The 25,073-nt window shown below is 43.9% G+C and overlaps 1 protein-coding gene across 1 annotated transcript in view; it reads left to right on the forward strand.

Moving 5' to 3' along the window:
* LOC144247223 (uncharacterized) overlaps nucleotides 1–25,073 on the forward strand; it is a 36,161-nt gene that overhangs the window by 4,942 nt on the left and 6,146 nt on the right. Inside the window, exons 13-59 of the mRNA XM_085556464.1 lie at nucleotides 465–635; nucleotides 1,171–1,480; nucleotides 1,588–1,667; nucleotides 1,920–2,007; nucleotides 2,102–2,219; nucleotides 2,536–2,659; nucleotides 2,746–2,882; nucleotides 2,987–3,242; nucleotides 4,036–4,278; nucleotides 4,385–4,561; nucleotides 4,643–4,788; nucleotides 4,876–4,966; nucleotides 5,055–5,444; nucleotides 5,600–5,726; nucleotides 5,905–6,023; nucleotides 6,484–6,680; nucleotides 7,046–7,229; nucleotides 7,316–7,481; nucleotides 7,647–7,771; nucleotides 7,919–8,227; nucleotides 8,329–8,532; nucleotides 8,788–8,913; nucleotides 9,008–9,178; nucleotides 9,266–9,370; nucleotides 9,509–9,604; nucleotides 10,175–10,326; nucleotides 15,051–15,267; nucleotides 15,353–15,496; nucleotides 15,588–15,744; nucleotides 17,410–17,437; nucleotides 17,536–17,650; nucleotides 17,736–17,828; nucleotides 17,957–18,020; nucleotides 18,117–18,215; nucleotides 18,319–18,422; nucleotides 18,522–18,660; nucleotides 19,281–19,399; nucleotides 19,498–19,647; nucleotides 20,201–20,371; nucleotides 20,912–21,221; nucleotides 21,375–21,448; nucleotides 22,303–22,390; nucleotides 22,485–22,602; nucleotides 22,913–23,036; nucleotides 23,441–23,577; nucleotides 23,680–23,935; nucleotides 24,777–25,019. Coding sequence (XP_085412590.1) covers nucleotides 465–635; nucleotides 1,171–1,480; nucleotides 1,588–1,667; nucleotides 1,920–2,007; nucleotides 2,102–2,219; nucleotides 2,536–2,659; nucleotides 2,746–2,882; nucleotides 2,987–3,242; nucleotides 4,036–4,278; nucleotides 4,385–4,561; nucleotides 4,643–4,788; nucleotides 4,876–4,966; nucleotides 5,055–5,444; nucleotides 5,600–5,726; nucleotides 5,905–6,023; nucleotides 6,484–6,680; nucleotides 7,046–7,229; nucleotides 7,316–7,481; nucleotides 7,647–7,771; nucleotides 7,919–8,227; nucleotides 8,329–8,532; nucleotides 8,788–8,913; nucleotides 9,008–9,178; nucleotides 9,266–9,370; nucleotides 9,509–9,604; nucleotides 10,175–10,326; nucleotides 15,051–15,267; nucleotides 15,353–15,496; nucleotides 15,588–15,744; nucleotides 17,410–17,437; nucleotides 17,536–17,650; nucleotides 17,736–17,828; nucleotides 17,957–18,020; nucleotides 18,117–18,215; nucleotides 18,319–18,422; nucleotides 18,522–18,660; nucleotides 19,281–19,399; nucleotides 19,498–19,647; nucleotides 20,201–20,371; nucleotides 20,912–21,221; nucleotides 21,375–21,448; nucleotides 22,303–22,390; nucleotides 22,485–22,602; nucleotides 22,913–23,036; nucleotides 23,441–23,577; nucleotides 23,680–23,935; nucleotides 24,777–25,019 — 7,362 coding nt within the window. The remainder of the gene's footprint in view (nucleotides 1–464; nucleotides 636–1,170; nucleotides 1,481–1,587; nucleotides 1,668–1,919; nucleotides 2,008–2,101; nucleotides 2,220–2,535; nucleotides 2,660–2,745; nucleotides 2,883–2,986; nucleotides 3,243–4,035; nucleotides 4,279–4,384; nucleotides 4,562–4,642; nucleotides 4,789–4,875; nucleotides 4,967–5,054; nucleotides 5,445–5,599; nucleotides 5,727–5,904; nucleotides 6,024–6,483; nucleotides 6,681–7,045; nucleotides 7,230–7,315; nucleotides 7,482–7,646; nucleotides 7,772–7,918; nucleotides 8,228–8,328; nucleotides 8,533–8,787; nucleotides 8,914–9,007; nucleotides 9,179–9,265; nucleotides 9,371–9,508; nucleotides 9,605–10,174; nucleotides 10,327–15,050; nucleotides 15,268–15,352; nucleotides 15,497–15,587; nucleotides 15,745–17,409; nucleotides 17,438–17,535; nucleotides 17,651–17,735; nucleotides 17,829–17,956; nucleotides 18,021–18,116; nucleotides 18,216–18,318; nucleotides 18,423–18,521; nucleotides 18,661–19,280; nucleotides 19,400–19,497; nucleotides 19,648–20,200; nucleotides 20,372–20,911; nucleotides 21,222–21,374; nucleotides 21,449–22,302; nucleotides 22,391–22,484; nucleotides 22,603–22,912; nucleotides 23,037–23,440; nucleotides 23,578–23,679; nucleotides 23,936–24,776; nucleotides 25,020–25,073) is intronic.

Below are 25,073 nucleotides of genomic sequence, written 5' to 3' on the forward strand. Positions count from 1 at the left end.
ACAGCTATGGCCCATGGGTTGGAGGTTCTTTTTAAGGAAGTGGTCTGGCCAAGTTCACAGCATGTTTCCTGTTCTGTGAATGCAGTGATGATGCAAGGACTTCTGTGCCAGAGCACAAAAACCCCCAGATTATTGTTCTGAGGCCAGGGAAATTCTTGGGTGGGACACTGAGGAGGTTTCTACCATCCAGCAGTTCAGAGAGCTGGCAACATGGAGCTACTGAGCTTACCAAAGACTTGCAGTCGAGTAGCACAGTGAAAAAGATTTATAAGTGTTTTCTTGACTTGTGAAGTAATAATGAAAATGTCCTTCAAGGACAGTGGGTGTTAGAGTAGAAACACATATTGGTCTAGTAGGGTTGGGACTGGTGTTTCAACTTCAAACAGCCTTAGGAGAATGGCAGCAAAGGCCTGTGTGTTCTGGCACACCTTGAGAACCTGTGCACTTTTCCTTGCTTTGGGCAGTTCAACAGCTTTGAGCAGCTGTGCATCAACTTCACCAATGAGAAACTGCAACAGTTCTTCAACCACCACATGTTCGTGCTGGAGCAGGAGGAGTACAAGAAGGAGGGAATTGAATGGGAGTTCATTGATTTTGGCATGGACCTGGCTGCCTGCATTGAGCTCATTGAGAAGGTACATTTCCCTTGCATACATATGACGGCTGATGGAATTCTGTGATGTTTCTGAGGTACAGTCAGATCCAAAGTCCACAGAAAAATCTGAGAAATAAATATCATTCCAATGGACCTCCCCAAATTACAGAGCCCCTGGTATATGTTTTCCCCGTGAATTTCTCTTTATCATTGCTCCCCCAATTCTCATGTGAACTGAACAGACATTCCTACCTGTTCAATGAAGATAAAGTGCAGGGAGGCAATGGAGGGCAGAAATAAATTCCTTGACTGAGAACAATTCCTGGTAAACCCAGGCTTTCATCCAGGCTGAGGTGCTGTCAACCAGACTTTTATGTTCATAAAACATGCTTCTTGTCATTGTCATAGAGTCACAGAATGGTTTGGTCGGAAGGGTGATAAAGAACATTTTGTTCCAATCCCTTACCATGGTGGGGGACTCCTTCCACTAGACCAGGCAGGTGAACATCCCAACCAAAGTGATAGTGAACATTTCCATTATAACCTTTCCTGTCACTTCTTGTGATTTCTCCCAGCCCATGGGCATCTTCTCCATCCTGGAAGAGGAGTGCATGTTCCCCAAGGCAACTGACACCTCTTTCAAGAACAAGCTCTATGACCAGCACCTGGGCAAGTCCAACAACTTCCAGAAGCCCAAACCTGCCAAAGGCAAGGCTGAGGCCCACTTCTCCCTGGTGCACTATGCTGGCACAGTGGACTACAACATCACTGGGTGGCTGGAGAAGAACAAGGACCCTCTGAATGAAACTGTCATTGGGCTGTACCAGAAATCATCTGTGAAGACCCTGGCTTTACTCTTTGCCAACTATGGTGGAGCAGATGCAGGTTGGTTCTTTGAATTCTATGTTTTCACTGATGTACAGCCTACAGAAAGGAACTAAAAATGGCAAAAAAGAAAAAAAAATCTAAAATCTGTTTTATTTTCAATTTAGCCGAGGCGAGTGGTGGTGGTGGCAAGAAGGGAGGCAAGAAGAAGGGCTCTTCCTTCCAGACTGTCTCAGCTCTCTTCAGGGTAAGAGCAGAATTCATTTCCTCATTTAAATATCTAATGAAATAAAATAGGAGTTCAATAAAATTGCCATGAGAAGACAGACCTATCATTCACTAAGACACTGATTCATAATCATACAATTTTGACACCAACATAATAATGTATTTCATACAGTTCAAGACCCAGAAGGACTCATGTTTTTTTTATGCACATCATAGATAGGCATGTGATTCTTACTAGATTAAACATAAACTTTTCCTTGTAATCTCACAGGAGAATTTAAACAAGCTGATGGCTAACTTGAGAAGCACTCACCCCCATTTTGTACGGTGCATCATCCCAAATGAAACTAAAACACCTGGTAAGTCAAGCCAAGGGCAGGAAAGCTTGAGCAGCAGAAGCTTTTCTCCTGCGTGTAAAACAGCAGGATAGTCACTAATGGTGGTATTTGCCAGGTGCCATGGAGCACGAGCTGGTGCTGCACCAGCTGCGCTGTAACGGCGTGCTGGAAGGGATCAGGATTTGCAGGAAAGGGTTCCCCAGCAGAGTCCTCTATGCTGACTTCAAACAGAGGTAAGAGCTCTGCACCTTTCTGCCAATTCAGACTAAGCCAAAGAGCCTGATCATCTTAACAATCTTTACATTTTACATTGTCATGTTTTGTCGTGAATTTATGACTTATGTTATGCTGATTGTGAGGATTCAGTTTGACTCTGAGTTAATGGTATGAATAGTTCTTGCACTCTCTTGCAGTGTCTTTCAAGTCTTGCACTGTCTTCAAAGAATGTACTCTCTAATACATTCAGCTGTTGCTGAGTAGGCTGTGAGGTTCAATCACAGTGATGGTTTCAGAACTGTTGATTTCTTAATGTTCTGCTTTCTCCTACAGATACAGAGTACTTAATGCCAGTGCTATCCCAGAGGGACAGTTCATGGACAACAAGAAGGCTTCAGAGAAGCTTCTTGGGTCCATTGATGTTGACCATACCCAGTACAGATTTGGTCACACCAAGGTAGAATGAAGTTCTGTATTTAAATACAGCGTGCCCCAGTAATGCACATCCCAACACTGATGTTCTACAATCTTGCCTTTCTCAAGGTATTCTTCAAAGCTGGACTGATAGGTGTGCTAGAGGAGATGAGAGATGAGAAACTGGCAGAGATTATGACCATGATACAAGCCAGGTGCAGAGGCTTCCTTATGAGAGTGGAGTACCAGAGAATGGTCGAGCGGAGGTAGATATTTTTCAGTTGTTCATTATTTTCTAATGGTAGCTGGCTAATTGAGTCAAAATTGACCAAACACAGGATATTCAATAACCATATGGATTTGTTTTCAGGGAGTCCATCTTCTGCATCCAGTACAACGTTCGCTCATTCATGAATGTCAAACACTGGCCATGGATGAAGCTGTTCTTCAAGATCAAGCCCTTGCTGAAGAGTGCAGAGTCTGAGAAGGAGATGGCCAACATGAAACAGGAGTTTGAGAAAACCAAGGAAGAGCTTGCAAAGTCTGAGGCAAAGCGGAAGGAGCTTGAGGAGAAAATGGTGGCTTTGGTGCAGGAGAAAAATGACCTGCAGCTCCAAGTGCAGGCTGTGAGTATCACTGTTCATTTTTCCCTGGAAAAAGAATGATATGCTGTCAGAATGCTTCTTGTCCTGCAAAGAGAATCGCAGGAACTAATGGGTGGAAGAGAACAGTCTAAAGCACGCACTCTGAGGCACTCTAATGTTGCATAAACAGGAACTGGCAGGGGCATACTGAGAGTCCTGGCAGACTCATATGGCACTTACCATTGCTATTGTCTGAGGAAAGAGCCATGTAACACCAGCCAATGTGCATTGAACAGCAGAGACCTTGGAGCTGGGAGAGAAATAATTTTCAAAGCTGTGTTTCTGTTTAATACCGTAAAAGCAAACCTGGGAAAGACATACTTTTCCTCCAAACTCAATTAGAAAAACACAATTTGACCAAAGAAAACAAATCTTTCTCCACTGAAGTATTCTCATAAAGCTTCTATTGCTCAAATACTATGAAGTTTAATAGTCAATTAAATGGAAGAAGGTATTGCATATTTTTTCCATAAGAAAAATACTCCAAGCTATTGTTCCTGCTGAAAATAGAAACTGAAGTAACTCCTATTCCATTCTGTTTGTGGGTGGTATGAGGAAATCTCATAGATAGTAACCCTGAGAGACATATTTAAAAGGCACAAAAACTTTGGAATAAATATTAATTCCAAATGAAAAGGTTTTCCAGTAGACACCACTCAAGATCCTTCTGTTGCTGGAGTTGAAGTTTAGGTTCAGATGCTACTCTGTCATAAAACAGTCAGAGTAAAGAGAGTTTAAAAACATTAAAATCTACAAAATTCTGTCTACCTACCAGGAAGCAGATAGCTTGGCTGATGCTGAGGAAAGGTGTGACCAGCTCATCAAAAACAAAATCCAGCTGGAAGCCAAAATTAAGGAGTTGACGGAAAGGGTTGAGGATGAAGAGGAAATTAATGCTGAGCTGACAGCCAAGAAGAGGAAGCTGGAGGATGAGTGTTCCGAGCTGAAGAAAGATATTGATGACCTTGAGCTAACACTGGCCAAGGTGGAGAAGGAAAAACACGCCACTGAAAACAAGGTATGAGGTAGAACCAGTCAATGGCACTTCAGAAAATGGGCTGTGTGCTATGACAGGACTTCTATAGCTACTTCCTTTATTTACATTTGCTCCCTTCTTCCTAAAGGTGAAAAACCTGACTGAGGAGATGGCAGCCTTGGACGAGACCATTGCCAAGCTGACAAAAGAGAAGAAAGCCCTCCAAGAGGCCCATCAGCAGACCCTGGATGACCTGCAGGTAGAGGAAGACAAAGTCAATACTCTGACCAAAGCCAAGACCAAGCTGGAACAGCAAGTGGATGATGTAAGCACACACAGAGCAGGAACAGGACAGGTATGGAGCCTGACCTGGCTGGCAGAGCCCTGATCATCTTGTTGTGTTTAGCTGGAAGGGTCCCTGGAGCAAGAGAAGAAACTGCGCATGGACCTGGAGAGAGCTAAGAGGAAGCTGGAAGGAGACCTGAAGCTGGCCCAGGACAGCATCATGGATTTGGAGAATGATAAGCAGCAGCTGGATGAGAAACTGAAGAAGTAAGTGTGGCTCTGGGGCACCTGAGTGCTGGGCTGCAGCACTTGTCTCTTTGCTTTGAGCTCTAACATGGTTCACTTGGCCCAAAGGAAAGACTTTGAAATCAGCCAGATCCAGAGCAAGATTGAGGATGAACAAGCCCTGGGCATGCAATTTCAGAAGAAGATCAAGGAGCTGCAGGCAAGTCTCTGTTCCTTCCCCTGCCTTGCTCAGGCTCAGCTCAGGCAGGAGGAGGGCACGGGTGTGAAGGGTCCCTGGTGTTCTGCAGGCCCGTATTGAGGAGCTGGAGGAGGAAATTGAGGCAGAGCGAACCTCTCGTGCCAAAGCAGAGAAGCATCGCGCTGACCTGTCCAGGGAGCTGGAGGAGATCAGCGAGCGCCTGGAAGAAGCAGGAGGGGCCACAGCAGCTCAGGTGGAGATGAACAAGAAGCGAGAGGCAGAATTCCAGAAGATGCGCCGTGACCTGGAAGAGGCCACGCTGCAGCACGAAGCCACGGCTTCCGCCCTGCGCAAGAAGCACGCGGACAGCACAGCTGAGCTGGGCGAGCAGATCGACAACCTGCAACGCGTGAAGCAGAAGCTGGAGAAGGAGAAGAGTGAGCTGAAGATGGAGATTGACGACTTGGCTAGCAACATGGAGTCTGTCTCCAAAGCCAAGGTAAGGATTTTCAGGAAAAAATGCTTGCAGGAACAACGTGTGGCACAAAAGCTGCCTCTTTAACACGCATTCCCAGAAACAAATTCCCCACTGTGACCACAATAAGGCAGAGTGCAGACCCTCATCTCTTTTCCTTTCCCATGTTTCCTCTCTAGGCCAACCTGGAGAAGATGTGCCGCACACTGGAAGATCAGCTGAGTGAGCTTAAAACAAAGGAGGAGCAGAATCAGCGTATGATCAACGACCTCAATACGCAAAGAGCTCGTCTGCAGACAGAGTCAGGTGAGACATCCTCATCCCAAAAGTTCAATGGCAGGACCTGCATGGCCTGGAGTGAGCCAGAGAGTACAAGGTGGCAGCTGGTATAAGCTCTCCAGGCCGTTCCAGGTTATGTGGCATTACAGGCAGAAGTTGTCATAGGAAGAACAATCAACTTCCTTTTTTCCCTTTCCTTTTCCAGGTGAATATTCCCGCCAGGTGGAGGAGAAAGATGCTCTGATTTCTCAGCTGTCTAGGGGCAAGCAAGGATTTACCCAACAGATTGAGGAACTCAAGAGACATCTAGAGGAAGAAATCAAGGTCTGGAATTACCCTACTGTCCACAGCCAACATTACGCCGAAAAGTATCTGCAGAATCCTATTTGATGCTAGACTGCTTCTGTATTCCTTCCCTAAACACACATAGGACTGGAGGGAGCAGCACTAATGCACAACCCCTCACACTTCCACTAGAGAGGGAAGGAAGCAGGATGCTTTAGGTGCTGGAGGAAGTCATCCACATGAGATTCTTCCATGAGATTCTGATAATCTTCTGTGAGATAGGATTCTGCCCCTCATTTAAAAAAAGAGCAGGTTACTGTCTCCAGAGGAGCTGTAACAAATATTTCCTGAAACTCCAGAACATGTAAACGAGGGCTTCACCTGTTCCAAGCTCTACATTTGCCCAATTAGAGTTTCATTCCAATTTCATTTTCATGTTCACAGTCAAGAGGCATCTTAAGACAAGTATTCAAGTTAACCAAACCCAATATACCCACAGGCCAAGAACGCCCTGGCCCACGCCCTGCAGTCTGCTCGCCACGACTGTGACTTGCTCCGGGAACAATATGAGGAGGAGCAGGAGGCCAAGGGGGAGCTGCAGCGAGCCCTGTCCAAGGCCAATGGTGAAGTGGCCCAGTGGAGAACCAAATACGAGACGGACGCGATTCAGCGCACGGAGGAGCTCGAGGAGGCCAAGTACGTGGGGAAGCAGGATGGCAAATGACTGGAGCAGACCGAAACTGGTCAAGGGAAATTGGAACCTCTGAGAGGGGGTTAAGAAAAGGGTGGGAAAAAGGCAAGAATATAATGTATTTGGAAAAAAAAGGAGAGAGCAGGAGGAAGAGAAAAAGTATAACTTGGAAGAGAAATTATAGGTTTTAGAAGTGCTAAGAGTCACCTGATCCTCCACAGGTGGTAAGACACAGCAAAAGATCAATCCTTATATATCTGTGAAAAGTGCTTGGCTCAAAACTGCCAAAGTGACAAACTGCCCTCTTATGACATTGTAGAACTGATGCCCTTCCAAACGCAAATGTACAATTGTCCTTCTCTCCTCCCAGGAAGAAACTGGCCCAGCGCCTGCAGGATGCAGAGGAACATGTTGAGGCTGTCAATGCCAAATGTGCCTCCCTGGAAAAGACAAAGCAGAGGCTGCAGAATGAAGTGGAAGACCTGATGATTGATGTGGAGAGATCCAATGCTGCCTGTGCTGCTCTGGATAAGAAGCAGAAGAACTTTGACAAGGTCTTTTGGCTTCCAGCACCAGCATTCCTGGCCAGAGCATGGCCCTGTGATAGCCACAGCCCTACTCACACCCCGTTTCTCTTCAGATCCTGGCAGAATGGAAGCAGAAGTATGAGGAAACGCAGGCTGAGCTGGAGGCCTCGCAGAAGGAGTCGCGCTCTCTCAGCACGGAGCTGTTCAAGATGAAGAATGCCTATGAGGAGTCCTTGGACCACCTGGAAACAATGAAGCGGGAGAACAAGAACTTGCAGCGTAAGTCCCTCTGCTCCTCCCTGGCCTTTCTCACTATCAGCCATCACCTCCATTGGCCATGGGTCTGTGCTTGCAGGTCTGCAGAGATGTCTGTCACCTTGGTGGGACAAGGTCCTTCCCATTCTGCTCAGAGCCTGACCATGCCATTGATCTTTGTTCCCACAGAGGAGATTTCCGACCTCACGGAGCAGATTGCGGAGGGAGGAAAGGCAATTCATGAGCTGGAGAAAGTCAAGAAGCAGGTTGAGCAGGAGAAATCTGAACTGCAAGCCTCCCTGGAGGAAGCTGAGGTACAGACATTGCTAAGAAATGATGTTCCCACCAGGAGTATGGGTGTAGTCATTTGGAGAGAGAATAGGAAAGCAAACTTCCCATAATGTGGACCTGCATAAAAAATTACTTAGAAAGTAAAACACTCTTTGTGTTGAATTCTGCAGGCCTCTCTGGAACATGAGGAAGGGAAGATCCTGCGCCTGCAGCTTGAGCTCAACCAAGTGAAGTCTGAGATTGACAGGAAGATAGCAGAGAAGGATGAGGAGATTGACCAGCTGAAGAGGAACCACCTCAGAATTGTAGAATCCATGCAGAGCACCCTGGATGCTGAGATCAGGAGCAGGAATGAAGCCCTGAGGCTGAAGAAGAAGATGGAGGGTGACCTGAATGAAATGGAGATCCAGCTGAGCCACGCCAACCGCCAGGCTGCAGAGGCACAGAAGAACCTGAGAAACGTCCAGTCTGTGCTCAAGGTCTGTTCACCTGAACTACAGAAAGAAAAATGTTATCCCTGACATTTCTGCCACTCAAGCACCCACTGATGCCTTATAATTTCCCTTATCTCTCCTTCCAGGACACTCAGCTGCACTTGGATGATGCTCTCAGGACACAGGATGACCTGAAGGAGCAGGTGGCCATGGTGGAGCGCAGAGCAAACCTGCTGCAGGCTGAAGTTGAGGAGCTCCGGGCAGCCCTGGAGCAGACGGAGCGGTCGAGGAAATTGGCTGAGCAGGAGCTCCTGGATGCCACTGAACGTGCACAGCTCCTCCACACCCAGGTCAGGCTCGGCTAGAAATTATTGCCATTCACAAGTGATAACAAAGACTCAAATTATTATTCATCTTTAAATGATTACTGTGTAAACCTTTGAAGAACTGTGCTGCAACATGTCCCCTCCAGCCAGCTCTCAATATCTGGTTTACTGCTCTGGTCTCTAGCACGAAAATCCTTGCTAAGCTCTACCTGCATTTTCAGGCCTTGATGTGGAGGCATTTGGTCTGACAGTAGGAATCCTGTCTTTCCTGTTGCACAGAACACCAGCCTGATCAACACCAAGAAGAAGCTGGAAACGGACATTGCCCAGATCCAGGGTGAAATGGAGGATACCATCCAGGAAGCCCGCAATGCTGAGGAGAAGGCCAAGAAGGCCATCACTGATGTGAGTTGGACACTCCTGGCATTGCTGTCGATGAATGTACTCTCCCCAAAATATCTCCATTCCTAAAATGGCTTTGACCTTTTGCTCTGATCAGGCGGCCATGATGGCAGAAGAGCTGAAGAAGGAGCAGGACACCAGTGCCCACCTGGAGAGGATGAAGAAGAACCTGGACCAGACGGTGAAGGACCTGCAGCACCGTCTGGAGGAGGCTGAGCAGTTGGCACTGAAGGGAGGGAAGAAGCAGATCCAGAAGCTGGAGGCCAGGGTGTGTAGGGCTGGGGCTGTGCCTGAGTGAGCGTGTCCTTGGAGAGACATTGCCAGGGAAGCTGCAGGGATGGGCTTGTCCTTGCAGGTGCGGGAGCTGGAAGGGGAGGTTGATGCTGAGCAGAAGCGCAGCGCTGAAGCCGTGAAGGGCGTGCGCAAGTACGAGCGGAGGGTGAAGGAACTCACCTACCAGGTAAGGCAGGAACTCTGCTCTCACAGGGCTTTCCCACAGTGAGTCACATCTTGCACACACTGTCCTCAAGGGAATTGTTAACGTCATGTGATGCAGAACCAAGAACTGACTCTCTTTCCTGTTTGTCAAACACTCTAGTCTGAGGAAGACAGGAAGAATGTCCTCAGGCTGCAGGATCTGGTGGACAAGCTGCAAATGAAAGTGAAATCCTACAAGAGACAAGCTGAGGAGGCTGTGAGTATTGCTTGGAGAAGGGGCAAAGGCCACATTCCACTGAGGCAGGATGCACATTGAATGGGGCTGAATACCAGGAGAGGTGTATGAAAAAGCTCCTGAGACAGAACCATCTTTGCCACACTGCTTTCCTATTGTGTCAGGAGGCCTTGTTGAGCTCTGGGCACCCTGCAGTCAGGGACCTTCATTAAGGGAATTTCTTCAGACTTTTTCACACAGCAGACAGCATAAATAAACCCAGGGGCCACAACCACTGGCTGACAAGTTCCTGAATCTCTGCAGGTAATGAGCAGCAGAAGGCTTCAGGGTCTTAACCCAGTAACTCATATAGAAAAGTAGTGCAAGTGTAAATATAGAAATGATACATTGAAGGGGTGAAATTGCTCCTCATTTGTGATACATTCCTGGTGAAGCTTGTCCCAGTAGGGTCCTGAAAAGGGGAGGATGAGGAGCTCTGTGTGAGCAGTGGTGGGAGGGGGAGGGAGATTTGCAGCCCCACAAGGCTGACTTGCAGCAGGAATGAAACCCCTGCCCTGTGCTCCTGAGCCCTGATTCCCTCTCCTCTCATAGGAGGAGCTGTCCAATGTCAACCTCTCCAAGTTCCGCAAGATCCAGCACGAGCTGGAGGAAGCCGAGGAGCGGGCTGACATTGCAGAGTCACAGGTCAACAAGCTCCGAGCCAAGAGCCGGGACATGCACGGCAAGAAGATAGAAGAGGAAGAGTGAGCATGTCCTGAGGCATCAGAGTGACCTGAGGGCTGCACAAAATGTGAACCCTTTGTCACTTCCTTCTTTCTGCAGTTTTTGTTTTTAACCATTTTAGTGTTTAGAGAATAAATAATAGTTTCTTTTGTGTGCATACCATGAGCAGTACTTTTCATTTATTTCTGGTTTTATTGGCTAGACCTTTATTACCATTTTTGGTAATTTTTTGCAGAGTTTTGTCTTAAAATCTCTGTGTACCTATGTCACAATGCAGACTTTTTGTCATCTAGTTCCTGACTACTTATCCCTTTTTTTTTCCTTAGTGACTGAGTTGTGATTAGAAAAATAACATCACATGAAGAGAAATCAAGGACAATAATTGCTGATTGTGACTCCTGCAAGTTCTTCCTACTGGTATACCCCAGACAATATCTTATATTTACCCTTATGGCACCTGAGCACTTTCCAGCTTGCAGTTGTCAGGTGTGAGATGCTCCTTTTGCTGGCCTCTGAGAGTGATTTCTAGACTGGTAATAACCCAAAGAGTTTATGTTTTTTTGTGAAGCTGACAGAAAGTAGTCTTTCGTCTCCACTATTTTTTCTTCTTGAATGTAATTAGAAGACCATGAAGAGTATCTTATCCCCTTGAATTAAAACTGGAGAAAGTTGGCGACAGTTCTGTGAGAATTCCTTTAGTTTCTATAAATTGGATCAGTGTCTACAAAAGCTGAGTTTCTGCCACACTACTTTCTTAAACACTGCCCTCTCTTGGGGAATTTTTCTTTCATGATGAGAAGATCAGTTGTTTGATGTGGTGTTTTCCCTAATGGTGTTGTAGAAACTCAAAACCCACACCAGGAGCTTCTCTCACTACCCTATGGCAAGAGAGGTCAGAGAAGACAGTGGGGAAGAGACAGCTTGTAGTAGTCCAGCAGTGAAAGAATAACACTTCATTAGAAGCTTTAATTTCATTAGTAGCTGTTTGGATGAATGATTTTCCATTCAATGTGCAAAGTTGGGCAATTAAATGGCAGATTCTGAGCCTGAGTAGAGATCCACATAAACTGACAATGAAGACTTGAGTGCAGATGGAGAAAGTTACCATGTTCAATCCCAGGCCCTGACTCCTAGGGCAGAGTACACTGAATTCCCAGAGAGCGTTGAACCAAGCGTATGTAACACCTCCAGGGAAAGAACTGGTATGGGGAACTGAGGACAGGTAGTTTATGTCCTTCCAAAAGGAGCAGTCTGTTAAATTCCAGTCAGCCTTACATATGAAAAAACACAAAACTTTGAGATGATAGATGAGCATGTGGACAAAGAGATACAGTGGATATAATTAACTGGGATTTCCAAAACCTTTCAGCAAGGTTATGAAAGCCAACAAAGGCTTTTATAGAAGTGAGGAAGCCATGGGATAGCCCGAAGTGTCTTGCTTAGATGGAGACAGAATGAAAGAGTTACGAGTGCTGGGGCCTGTGTTGTTCAATTTACTGATAAAGCAGACAACACCAAGCTGGATGTTCCAGCTGATACACCAATGGGAAGGAATATCATCCAGTTAAAGAGATGTCATGAGACCCCATCTGTAGTGCTGGATTCAGCTCTGGGACCTTCAAAACAGACAATGGACCAGGTGGAGCAGATGCAGAGCAGAGCCACCAAAAAAAATATCCAAGTCCTGGAATGCCTCTGCTATGAAGAAAGGCTTACCTAGTTGTGCCTGCTCAGCGTAGAGATGAGAATGCTCTGAGAAGACCATACTGCAGGTTTTCAATATATAAAGGCAGCTCATAAGAGAGGGGGAGACTTTTTACTTAGGCCTGTGGCCATAGGATAAGGGGAAAAGTTTTAAATTATAAAGGGTAGATTCTGGTTGGATATAAATAGACATTTTTTAAGAAGAGGGCAGTGAGACACAGGAACAGACAGGCCCCAGAATACAGGAATGTCCCACCAGTGAAGTGTGCATCTCAGGTTGAATGGGGATTTGAGCAACCTGATCTAGTCAAAATTCCTACCCACAGCAGTGGTGCTGCACTAGATGATTCTTTTAAGGTTTCTTCCAACCCAAACCATTCTCTGATTTGTCCTCTGAGTTCTGTATATCTGTGAAAGTCAGAGATTGTGCAGACACAGGACTTCTGATGCCCCCCTGCACTCACTGTTTTACACAGGTTGTTTCTGAGCTCCTCCGGTTCAGGGCAGAGGGTGTTTCCACCAGCTTCCCTCTGCTCTGCCCAGGGAGCCCAGGGCTGAGCTGTGGCTTTGAGCTCCAGAGAGTTGCATGCTCATCCTTGGAACAAGCTTTTTGTGCCCACGCCAGTGCTTGCTGTTGGATATGCCCTTGGATCACATTTACAGACCTTGCCCCTGTGCTCTTCATTGAGCTTTACCCACTGAGCTCTTTTAGTAATCAGAATGGCAATGACCAGGAGAAGAGCATGCTCAGAACTGACACTGTTTAAATCAGCTTAGTGCCCTTTTTCCTAGAACTTGACCATTCATTCTCCAGAACTACTGGCCAATTCCCCCTTTCTCAGCATATTGCCTGCAGCAATGCTTCTCCAAAACAGGCAGCACTGTGTTGAGAGCTCTTGTTGCCGGAGCTGTATGAATATACAAGATAGTTGTGATTTGGGAGTGCTGGACTGAGGATGTGTCTGAGTGAAGAGGATCCCAGAGCAATGCTGTGTGTGTGGATGTGGGTAGAGTTTGGGTTGAGGTTTTTTTTTTTGAGTTGTAGGTAGTGAAGGCCTGACTTGGTTGAGAGCATTGCTTGGTATATTTTGACAATAAGCACATAAATATTAGCAACATGGGCCTGAGCACTTTAAGGCGTGTTAGTACTTTATGGTTGTGTGAGATGAAACAGGAAGTATCACTGTATATTTATGGACTGTATGTCTACTGGGGGTTAAAAGTATTTTCTGATCTAGGTTACTTTGCCTCTTAAGTTCTCTTAACCCTTAGAAGACCTCTAATAAATTTTGAAAAACAGAAAAAAAAATTAATATTAATAATCTTCCTTTTAATAAATGTGCTTGTTAAACATTTCTTCTGTATCATCTCTGTAAGAGATGTAAGAGTTTTCACTACCTGAAATTACTTGCAAAAAACTCTGTAAATTTTTTTTTCAGTTGTGAGATATTATGAATAATTTGTTTGTTTGAAATGATGAAGAATTTTCTGTTACATCACTTATGACTGACTATTGCAATAGTGAACATTCCTCTAGTATGCACATTTTGAATTTTTTGATTTTTTTCAAAATACAAAGTGCAATTTATTCACATGCATACTCAATTTCTTTTATAGCTAAGGAGTCACATTTCACACTGAAGGCACTGCGTGTCCAAACTTGAAACCGTATTTGACCTTGCTGTCAGTTGGATTCTTCTCTATCTGATATTCCTGGCCCACAATACGTCTGGTTTTCCCCTTTTTATTATAATATATAATGAGTCACTGAAAGAGTTTTAATAATAATTTGTCTTTTATAGAACTGCCTTTTTTAATGATGTAAAAGCAAGCTCTAAGTTCATAGGAACACATGTACAAGATACATTACATTATTTCCCTTTTACATCTGCAATAGTACAGAAATGTCAAAGAATCCCATCTGGATCAAAGATTAAGTTACCTGTAAAGATCATAGAAGAACCAATAAATCATACATCCAAGTTCTTTAAGTGCCTTGACTAGTCCAGATTCCAATATTAATAGCCCTGTCAGACTATTTATAGGAAATGTATCCACAGGGATGGTAAGATGCAAAACATTTCTAAATATATCAGGTCAAATGACAATTATGCCATTAGTTAAGTTTGCCAGAAAGTATTTTGCCAAAGATGGTTTGCCAAAATATATTTTGACAGAAGGAAAAGGAAACCTCCAAAGCATCTGCATACCAGAGTCTATAAAAGTCTCTTTGGAGTGCTGTGCCCTGTCTTGACAGAAAATTTCAAGGTAAGTGTTTGGCTCCTGTGAACTGCTGGGCTAAACATATACCTTTTTATTCCATTTAACTTCCTATAAGACCTGGATATCCACTTCTGTTATGGACTGACTCTAGGAGCAATAACTTTATTGCAGGTTTGAAGGCAGCACGCTTTCCTTCAATTTATATATTAGACCTGAATACCTGTGCAACACAAAATGAGTTCTTAAATTTTCAAGCAACAGTGGTTTCTGCCACCAAAATCAATAACAAAATTTAGCAACTTTTAAGGAACAGGATGAAATCCAAGATTTTAAGATTTGTGGAAGTGATAATAGGCAATAGTAACATTTATATCTGTCATAATGCAAGATGAATTATCAATAGCAAGTAATTTTTAGAAAGCCACTACTTGCTATCAGAAAAAATCACTATTTCAGAGTCTTTCAGTAGCATTAAAAAAAAATCAACAGAGATTCTCTTATGGGAACAGCCAAATTGGCTAGAGTTCACAAAGTTGAAATAATACTGATAACCTTCACAACACACTGTACATACATAACTCTATTCTGTATACAGTCTCTTAGCTGGATGTCTAAGGATTAATTTTAGAGACCTATGTAAGTATTTTCAGCCAAGACTGGGAAGTTTAAATCCAACTTTTGACTTTTTTATACCTACTTTAATATCTGAAAATATCAAAGTGCAAGAGATGTCCATTCTTTCACATAAAGATGTTCATTCACTAGCTCAACATATCTTGTAGCCTTCAGAGGACCCTGCTGACTGTGGCTCCTGAAGAAGTGCAGCAATGTCAACTCCAGACGCTGACATGGCCGCCTTTGGCGAGGCGGCCCCATACCTTCGAAAGTCAGAGAAGGAGAGAATTGAGGCCCAGAACAAACCTTTTGATGCCAAGACATCCGTCTTCGTGGTACATGCAAAGGAGTCCTATGTGAAAGGGAAGATTGAGAGTAAGGATGCAGGGAAGGTCACTGTCAAGACTGAAGGTGGAGAGGTGAATAAATGTAAAATGTACAAATAAAATTTAATTCCCACTGGATTCTTAGCTGATATACATGCATATCTCTATTCTGTGGCAGACCCTGACCGTGAAGGAAGATCAAATCTTCTCCATGAACCCTCCCAAGTATGACAAAATCGAGGACATGGCCATGATGACCCACCTCCACGAACCCGCCGTGCTGTACAACCTCAAAGAGCGTTACGCAGCCTGGATGATCTACGTAAGTGGCAGCAGCAGCTTCCTCTGGGCAGCCTCAGGAGCTGCTGGGCCAGGCTCAGGGGAAGCCTGAGTGCTGTGTCCCTTCCTCACAGACCTACTCGGGTCTCTTCTGCGTCACCGTCAACCCCTACAAGTGGCTGCCGGTGTACAACCCCGAGGTGGTGTTGGCCTACCGAGGCAAGAAGCGCCAGGAGGCCCCTCCACACATCTTCTCCATCTCTGACAACGCCTATCAGTTCATGCTGACTGGTGAGTTTCATGATTTTCTTTAAAATCACTTGGCTGTAAACACTTAAAAGGAGAAAAAAGGTCTTTTCACTGCACAGTAGTTCAGTTTAATGTTGCTGTGAATGTGGATGTTCTGTCATTGCTGTAAATAGATCTTTTACTGAACATCATCATTTAGATAAAGGTTATAGAAATCAATGTAAAATTTTCATGTCCAGTGTATTTGGGATGATACGATTTAACACTGAATATATTGTCAGATATTCCATTCAAGAAATTTGGATATACTTTAAAGCTCTGCTTTTTCTCAGATGAAAGGATTGTTCTTTGAATGATTTGCTATGCATTACTGAAAATCACTAGGGTGAATTTCTGCAAATAACACTTTGTGCAAATGGAAAGTACATTCAACATTGGAACCAATGCTTCCTTATGGTAGCTAAAAAAAAACCTCTGGAAGCAGGAAGCAGTCTCAGTCAGAAATTGCAGTGAAACCTGCTTGGCAAATTGGTAACTCCCTTCTTCTGTCTCAGAATAAATGTCTTCTTTTCCATTCATTATTATAAAGGAAATACCAAAAAAGCGTAGTGACAGTGACAGTAGTGGAGGAGTGGTGGAGTGGTCACAGTAGTGACAGTTTCTAGCACAGTCTAAAATATCCAGAATTTTAGGCTAGAGCAGATTGGTCAGAAATACAGATAACAATAAAATAACATGCATTTTAATTTGTTAAAAGAAATCTTCTTCCCTCTTTTGTCCCCAATTACCATATTTAAATCAGTAGCATTCAGAGCATTAAGAAAGTTAATTGAAAGAGAATGCAATGAAAACAAACAATATTAAATTGATGTTTGAGTAGTGTGTCTTACCAGGGTTGCATTCATGTAAGTGTCATATATTTACCCTTGCTGACACCTTCATAAGATATGCAGAAACTCTGTGAGTGAAAACCCAGACCCCTCCACTAAAAGTTAGTTCCTTAATTGTTTAGTGTCTTCAGACTTCCTGGAAACTTTTCAGTTTTTATAGTGCAAAAATTTTGTCAATGAAAGTCACAGTGGGAGCATAGGTTAAAAAAGCAACCAGACAAAATTATGGAAAGCAAACTCAGCACAAGATATAGCACAGAGAAATATTGAATCCAGTATGGAAGTACCAAAATTTGAATATTCTAGAGCATAGAGGACTAATTTGGTAAAGGTTACAACATATTGAAGTTACTCTCATTTTCTTTAGGAAATAATCAATTAGACAACAACATAAAAAACATTTTGGAGGTTTTTTGATTGATCGGGAATGGTTGCTCCCATGTAATAAAGTTTATGAGAAGCACATGATCCACTTCAATTCAGCTTATTGATAGAGAATTTAATCAGTAACTCTGAAAAATCAATCATTATTTGGAATGATTTTATAAACAGAAGGAACAGTATGACATGAAGGGAATAGCCAGAAAAAGAACTGCATGTATGCCATACCTGGCAACAGCACAGGGTAAAGTCATCATCTTCCCAGATGGATCTAGGAACATTAATATTGAATAGGAAGTAAGGGTGAAGGTAGACAGGTTAATTAATGATAATAGATGCCTAAAGCAAATGTACCTTCTAAAAGTCACAGGAATAATTTTATCAATGATTTTCATGACACATAATAATAATCTATTCTTTTCTGCCTTGTTCACAGATCGGGAGAACCAGTCCATCCTGATCACGTACGTACACCCCCTGCGCGGGTCCCTGCGGGGCTGCCCGGTGCCAGGGCCCCTCCTGCCTCACCACGCACCCTCTGCTTCTCTCTTGGCTTGGGCAGCGGAGAATCCGGGGCCGGGAAGACTGTGAACACCAAGCGTGTCATCCAGTACTTTGCAACAATTGCAGCCAGTGGGGACAAGAAAAAGGAGGAGCAGTCATCGGGCAAAATGCAGGTGAGTCAGAAAGGACAGACAGAATGCTTGGCCTGCCATTGCCCTGTCAACCAAACACAGACACTGAATAATGATGTCCCTGCAGGGAACGCTTGAGGATCAAATCATCAGCGCCAACCCACTGCTGGAGGCCTTTGGAAACGCCAAGACCGTGAGGAACGACAACTCCTCACGCTTTGTAAGTTCTTGCTTTGCATAAGATTTCCCCAGTCATGGCAGCACACATGACGCCTGAGCACGTCTTCCTGCAAAGGAGACGTCAGCAGAACACATCCAGGCTGACCTGCTGCTGCTTCTGCTTAACAGGGCAAATTCATCAGAATCCACTTTGGTGCCACAGGCAAACTGGCTTCTGCTGACATTGAAACGTGTAAGACATTCTCCTAGACTGTTCTCACCACTTCCCAAATTCCCACATCCAGGTACATTCTCACAAGGATCTAATTCTTTCTACCATCCTTGCCAGATCTACTGGAGAAGTCCAGAGTCACTTTCCAGCTCAAGGCGGAAAGGAGCTACCACATCTTTTATCAGATCATGTCCAACAAGAAGCCAGAGCTAATTGGTAGGAAGGAGCATTTTTGGCTTTTTGGGGTTGAGCACTGAGGAACAGTTCCCCCTCTCACCTGACTGGAAAAGTAAATCTATGCTTTGACTCCTGTTTGCAGACATGCTCCTCATTACCACCAACCCCTATGATTTCCACTATGTGAGTCAAGGGGAGGTCACTGTCCCCAGCATTGATGACCAGGAGGAGCTCATGGCCACAGACGTAAGTAACACAGCAACAAAATCCCTACTGGGCATGTCCTGAGGGTAACTTCTCTGACCCAGTAAGGACATGTTTTTGAATTCATTATTTTGACTGCAGAGTGCCATTGACATCCTGGGCTTCACTGCAGATGAGAAAACAGCCATCTACAAGCTGACAGGAGCTGTCATGCACTACGGGAACCTGAAGTTCAAGCAGAAACAACGAGAGGAGCAGGCAGAGCCTGATGGCACAGAAGGTAGCAGCAAGTTCAGGGGCTGATTTGTGCTATGCCCTTCTCTGCCTCTGCAGGCACACTGCAGTTGCCCTAGTCTCCACAGAAAACACTGATAATTCCTTTTTTGCCGTTGGTCCATCTAAGTGCAGAGGTGCTTTCCTAGTCATGAGAAGTTCCATTATACTATCCAATAGTGCCTCCCCAAAATCATGCTGCCTGAAAGCAGGAACTTCAGTTTCAACACAGGATATCTCTCTTTCTCTCTTGAAAACTTCCAAGCACTAAGACACCCTGTGGTGCAGTTGTGTTTTTGATGAAATAAGTCCTGCAAGCTGTGCTACCCAGAAATCCCCTTCCCACAGAAAGAGAATGTACCTTGCCTTATGTCCTGCTAGAGGGTTTCGTTGTTCTGGAAAATTCCAGGACCAAGCTCTTCCTATCGTAGCCATACTTGTTCTTGGTTTCAAAGATGACCAGCAGTAGTATCCAGAATTTGCATTCCTTCACAGGCCTTCTGTATGGGATGAGATAAATGTTTTTCCATTCCTAGAACATGAACAGCAGTATTGTTCATAACACCTGAACACTATAGACTGAATGTATACAAAAGGTTTTTTCATTCTCTCTCTCCCTACATCTAGTGGCTGACAAGGCTGCCTACTTAATGGGCCTAAACTCAGCTGAATTTCTCAAGGCCTTGTGCTACCCCCGAGTCAAGGTTGGGAATGAATACGTGACCAAAGGTCAAAACGTGACACAGGTAACATCTGACAGGTGAAAATCAATAGCTTGAAGGAGTATGTGCACATTTTTCTTTGCCCCTAGGAGGTAATTTGAATCCCTTCTCCTCTGCTCTAGGTGAACAATTCAGTGGGTGCCCTTGCAAAGGCAGTGTTTGAGAAGATGTTCCTGTGGATGGTTGTTCGCATCAACCAGCAGCTGGACACGAAGCAGCCCAGGCAGTACTTCATTGGTGTCCTGGACATTGCTGGCTTTGAGATCTTTGATGTAAGGAGCAAGGGTTTGCCACCACAGTCAAGCAATGGACAAGGAGGGGTCAGGAGGACTCAGAAACACATAGAGGACTAAAGCTCACACAGCTATGGCCCATGGGTTGGAGGTTCTTTTTAAGGAAGTGGTCTGGGCAAGTTCACAGCATGTTTCCTGTTCTGTGAATGCAGTGATGATGCAAGGACTTCTGTGTCAGAGCACAAAACCCCCCAGATTATTGTTCTGAGGCCAGGTAAATTCTTGGGTGGGACACTGAGGAGGTTTCTACTATCCATCATTCAGAGAACTGACAACATGGAGCTACTTAGCTTACCAAAGACTTGCAGCTGAGTGGCATAGAATTGTACCTTTTGAATTGTCACTTTTTGCTTGATTTGTGAATAATGAAAATGTCCTTCAAGGACAGTGGGTGTTAGAGTAAAAATACATACTGGTCTAGTAGGGTTGGGACTGGTGTTTCAACTTCAAACAGCCTTAGGAGAATGGCAGCAAAGGCCTGTGTGTTCTGGCACACCTTGAGAACCTGTGCACTTTTCCTTGCTTTGGGCAGTTCAACAGCTTTGAGCAGCTGTGCATCAACTTCACCAATGAGAAACTGCAACAGTTCTTCAACCACCACATGTTCGTGCTGGAGCAGGAGGAGTACAAGAAGGAGGGAATTGAATGGGAGTTCATTGACTTTGGCATGGACCTGGCTGCCTGCATTGAGCTCATTGAGAAGGTACATTTCCCTTGCATACATATGACGGCTGATGGAATTCTGTGATGTTTCTGAGGTACAGTCAGATCCAAAGTCCACAGAAAAATCTGAGAAATAAATATCATTCCAATGGACCTCCCCAGGTTACAGGGCACCTGGTAACTGTTTTCCCTGTGTATTTCTCTTTATCATTGCTCCCCCAATTCTAGAATCGATTCTCATTTGAACTAGATGGACAGTTCAATGACGATAAAGTGCAGGGAGGAAAGGGAGAGCAGAAATAAACTCCTTGACTGAGAACAATTCCTGGTAAACCCAGGCTTTCATCCAGGCTGAGGTGCTGTCAACCAGACTTTGATGTTCATAACACATGCTTCTTGTCATTGTCATAGAGTCACAGAATGGTTTGGGTTGGAAGGGGCAATAAAGAACATTTTGTTCCAATCCCTTACCATGGTGGGGGACTCCTTCCACTAGACCAGGCAGGTGAACATCCCAACCAAAGTGATAGTGAACATTTCCATTATAATCTTTCCTGTCACTTCTTGTGATTTCTCCCAGCCCATGGGCATCTTCTCCATCCTGGAAGAGGAGTGCATGTTCCCCAAGGCAACTGACACCTCTTTCAAGAACAAGCTCTATGACCAGCACCTGGGCAAGTCCAACAACTTCCAGAAGCCCAAGCCTGCCAAAGGCAAGGCTGAGGCTCACTTCTCCCTGGTGCACTACGCTGGCACAGTGGACTACAACATCACTGGGTGGCTGGAGAAGAACAAGGACCCTCTGAATGAAACTGTCATTGGGCTGTACCAGAAATCATCTGTGAAGACCCTGGCTTTACTCTTTGCCAACTATGGTGGAGCAGATGCAGGTCAGTTTTGTGGAAATTGTATTTTTAATATGGGACAAAGTTTTCTCAGAATTAAAGCTGCAAACACTAGAAATATAAAGTGGCTTTGTGTCTATATTTTCCAATATATATTGTTCATATTATTAAACTTTTTTTCTTGTCTTTGATTTTCAGATGCTGGTGGTGGTGGCAAGAAGGGAGGCAAGAAGAAGGGTTCTTCCTTCCAGACTGTCTCTGCTCTTTTCAGGGTAATTATTTATTATCTCCTTAAAGATGGAAAGCATTTTTATTCTGAATCTGAAAGGTCTGCTTCCATTTTGGATATAACTCTTGTCATCCTTTAAAACCCTTCTCTTTCTATCCTTTGAACTTACTTAATGTTCCTTTTATAATGCCATCTTTGAATTCCACAAAAATATCTGAAGGGTTAAGAGCACCTACTTAGGTGGGAGTGAGTGACGTATCAGCTGACTTATTTAAAATCCTCTCCGTAGCTTTCAGATATATTTCTAGACTTGTTTTATGTCTCTAGGCAGATTTTCAGTGCTTACTAGCAGTAAAATTTGAAAATCAAACATAAAACAAAAGAAATTGCCCCAAGATTATAGGATTTTAAGACAATGACTGAATTTCAATGTTGAAAAAGAATGAAGGTTAATTTATTCAAATTAATGATTCAGAAGATCAGTTTTCAATTATGTCTTCAAAGTTTGAGACTGGATTACTATTTATATGGACTATAAAACTATCCTCTCCGTTTAGAAACAACTTACTTCACTGACAAATCATTCTTGATCAAGAGCACATAATTTATTTAATATCCCCAGCATTATACCATAAAAATTGCCAGCTCAAAGGAAAACTGAGATGATAGCCCTGTATTTGGATGAGGATGTCAATGAAAAGTAATGCTAATCATTATTCTATAAAAGAATTTCAAAACCAAAATTCGGGACACTTCAGCTTCCAATATTCCTTTTCTGTTCTGGAAGTTGTTTTAAAGAAGGCAGGTCTGCATCCTGAAACACCAGTTTGATGCATCCACTCTTAAGATTCCAGTGCTTACACTTAATAATGTAAACTTCATTTCATGATCTCACAGGAGAATTTAAACAAGCTGATGGCTAACTTGAGAAGCACTCACCCCCATTTTGTACGGTGCATCATCCCAAATGAAACTAAAACACCTGGTAAGTCAAGCCAAGGGCAGGAAAGCTTGAGCAGCAGAAGCTTTTCTCCTGCGTGTAAAACAGCAGGATAGTCACTAATGGTGGTATTTGTCAGGTGCCATGGAGCACGAGCTGGTGCTGCACCAGCTGCGCTGTAACGGCGTGCTGGAAGGGATCAGGATTTGCAGGAAAGGGTTCCCCAGCAGAGTCCTCTATGCTGACTTCAAACAGAGGTAAGAGCTCTGCACCTTTCTGCCAATTCAGACCAAGCCAAAGAGCCTGATGATTATAATATACTCTGAACTTTTTATTTTAAATTGGTGCTTATCATGAATATAGATGTTTCACCATCAATTCATGATAATGTGGCAGTGCTGAGATCAGAATTGTTTTGCACTTAGAATTACTATTAAAAACGTTTCCCATGTCCTTTCCTGAGAGGGTGAACTGTCTCTAGGCATGAGATTGGTTCAGTAGTGCAGTTTGAAATGCTCTGGTAGTGGTTTCAATGATTGTGATTTCTTCATATTTTGTTTCTTGTAGATACAGAGTACTTAATGCCAGTGCTATCCCAGAGGGACAGTTCATGGACAACAAGAAGGCTTCAGAGAAGCTCCTTGGGTCCATTGATGTTGACCATACCCAGTACAAATTTGGTCACACCAAGGTAAAAACCAGACCTGTGTTCCACACCATCGGTCAAGTTTGTTACAATAAGAATGGTCTAGGTTGAAGCCATAAAACCTTGTTTTTCAAGATTTGTCAGGGTCAGACATAAGAAAGCTAAAAAGGCAAGGCCCTAGTCATTAATTCTTGGATATATACACCACAGTGAGATTGGTCTAATATCAAGTCAGGAATTAATAGGACATTGTAGAGCTCACCGGTGTCCATGACCAGGCATAGGAGTGGCTGAGATGATGGGAAGTCCTAAGCCCTTGGACAGAGGATTTGGGAGAGGGCCCAAGGTGATACTGATCATGGCCATTTAAGTCTTTCAGCAATCTGAATGACTGTGCTTCTGTTCTATCCTACATCACAATGACATGGTGCAACACTTACTTTCTCAAGGTGTTCTTCAAAGCTGGGTTGCTGGGACTCCTGGAGGAGATGAGAGATGACAAGTTGGCAGAAATCATCACTCGCACACAAGCCAGGTGCAGAGGCTTCCTGATGAGAGTGGAGTATAAGAAAATGGTGGAACGGAGGTAGATATTTGTCATAATTAGTTAAGCTTCATGGAACTTTATTGATGAAATTTAAATAAATCACACCAAAGCCATGTAATAACTGTGTGAATCTAATTTCAGAGAATCCATCTTCTGCATCCAGTACAATGTTCGCTCATTCATGAATGTCAAACACTGGCCATGGATGAAGCTGTTCTTCAAGATCAAGCCCCTGCTGAAGAGTGCAGAGTCTGAGAAGGAAATGGCCAGCATGAAGGAAGAATTTGAGAAAACCAAGGAAGAGCTTGCAAAGTCTGAGGCAAAGCGGAAGGAGCTTGAGGAGAAAATGGTGGCCTTGGTGCAGGAGAAAAATGACCTGCAGCTCCAAGTGCAGGCTGTGAGTATCACTGTTCATTTTTCCCTGGAAAAACAATGATATGCTGTCAGAATGCTTCTTGTCCTGCAAAGAGAATCACAGGAATTAATGGGTGGAAGAGAACAGTCTAAAGCACGCACTCTGAGGCACTCTAATGTTGCATAAACAGGAACTGGCAGGGGCATACTGAGAGTCCTGGCAGACTCATATGGCACTTACCATTGCTATTGTCTGAGGAAAGAGCCATGTAACACCAGCCAATGTGCATTGAACAGCAGAGACCTTGGAGCTGGGAGAGAAATAACTTTCAAAGCTGTGTTTCTAGCACAGTAGAAGTAAACCTGAGAAAGACCTACATTCTCTACATACAGCTACAATAAAGCCTTGATTGTTCTCAGAAACATGGATACTTCCCCTTCAAATACAAAAGGACAAGGGAGTTTCTTAACACCCAATGAAATAATCAGCTAGTTACCACAAAATATCCTAGACTTCGCAAGGAAAATAGCCACAGAGGTAGCTGATAGGCCAGAACTGTATTTGCCATGTAGTCTGTAGAAAAGTGATGCATTTCTTTCTAAAACAAAGTGTTCTCAGAAAAAGCCTCTAATTTTAAGGCTTTATAGAGATAACAAAAAAAAAAGCAAGTAGATACAATTTCCATGCGAAAAAAAAATTTGGAATAAATATTATTTATAAATGAGAAGGCTAACCAGAAGACACTACTCAAAATCCTGTTGTTGCTGGAGTTGAAGGTCAGGTTCAGCTTCTACTATTAAACCTACCTACTCTGTAGTTAAAAAAAGGCAGAGCAGAGCAAATTCGAAACACCAGAACCCAAAAAATTCTGTCTACCCACCAGGAAGCAGATAGCTTGGCTGACGCTGAGGAAAGGTGTGACCAGCTCATCAAAAACAAAATCCAGCTGGAAGCCAAAATTAAGGAGTTGACAGAAAGGGCTGAGGATGAAGAGGAAATTAATGCTGAGCTGACAGCCAAGAAGAGGAAGCTGGAGGATGAGTGTTCAGAGCTGAAGAAAGATATTGATGACCTTGAGCTAACACTGGCCAAGGTGGAGAAGGAAAAACACGCCACTGAAAACAAGGTATGAGGTAGAACAAGTCAATGGCACTCCAGAAAATGGGCTGTGTGCTATGAC

Source organism: Lonchura striata, chromosome 18 (assembly GCF_050655825.1).
Source record: "Lonchura striata isolate lonStrDom1 chromosome 18, ASM5065582v1, whole genome shotgun sequence".
NCBI lineage: Eukaryota > Metazoa > Chordata > Aves > Passeriformes > Estrildidae > Lonchura > Lonchura striata.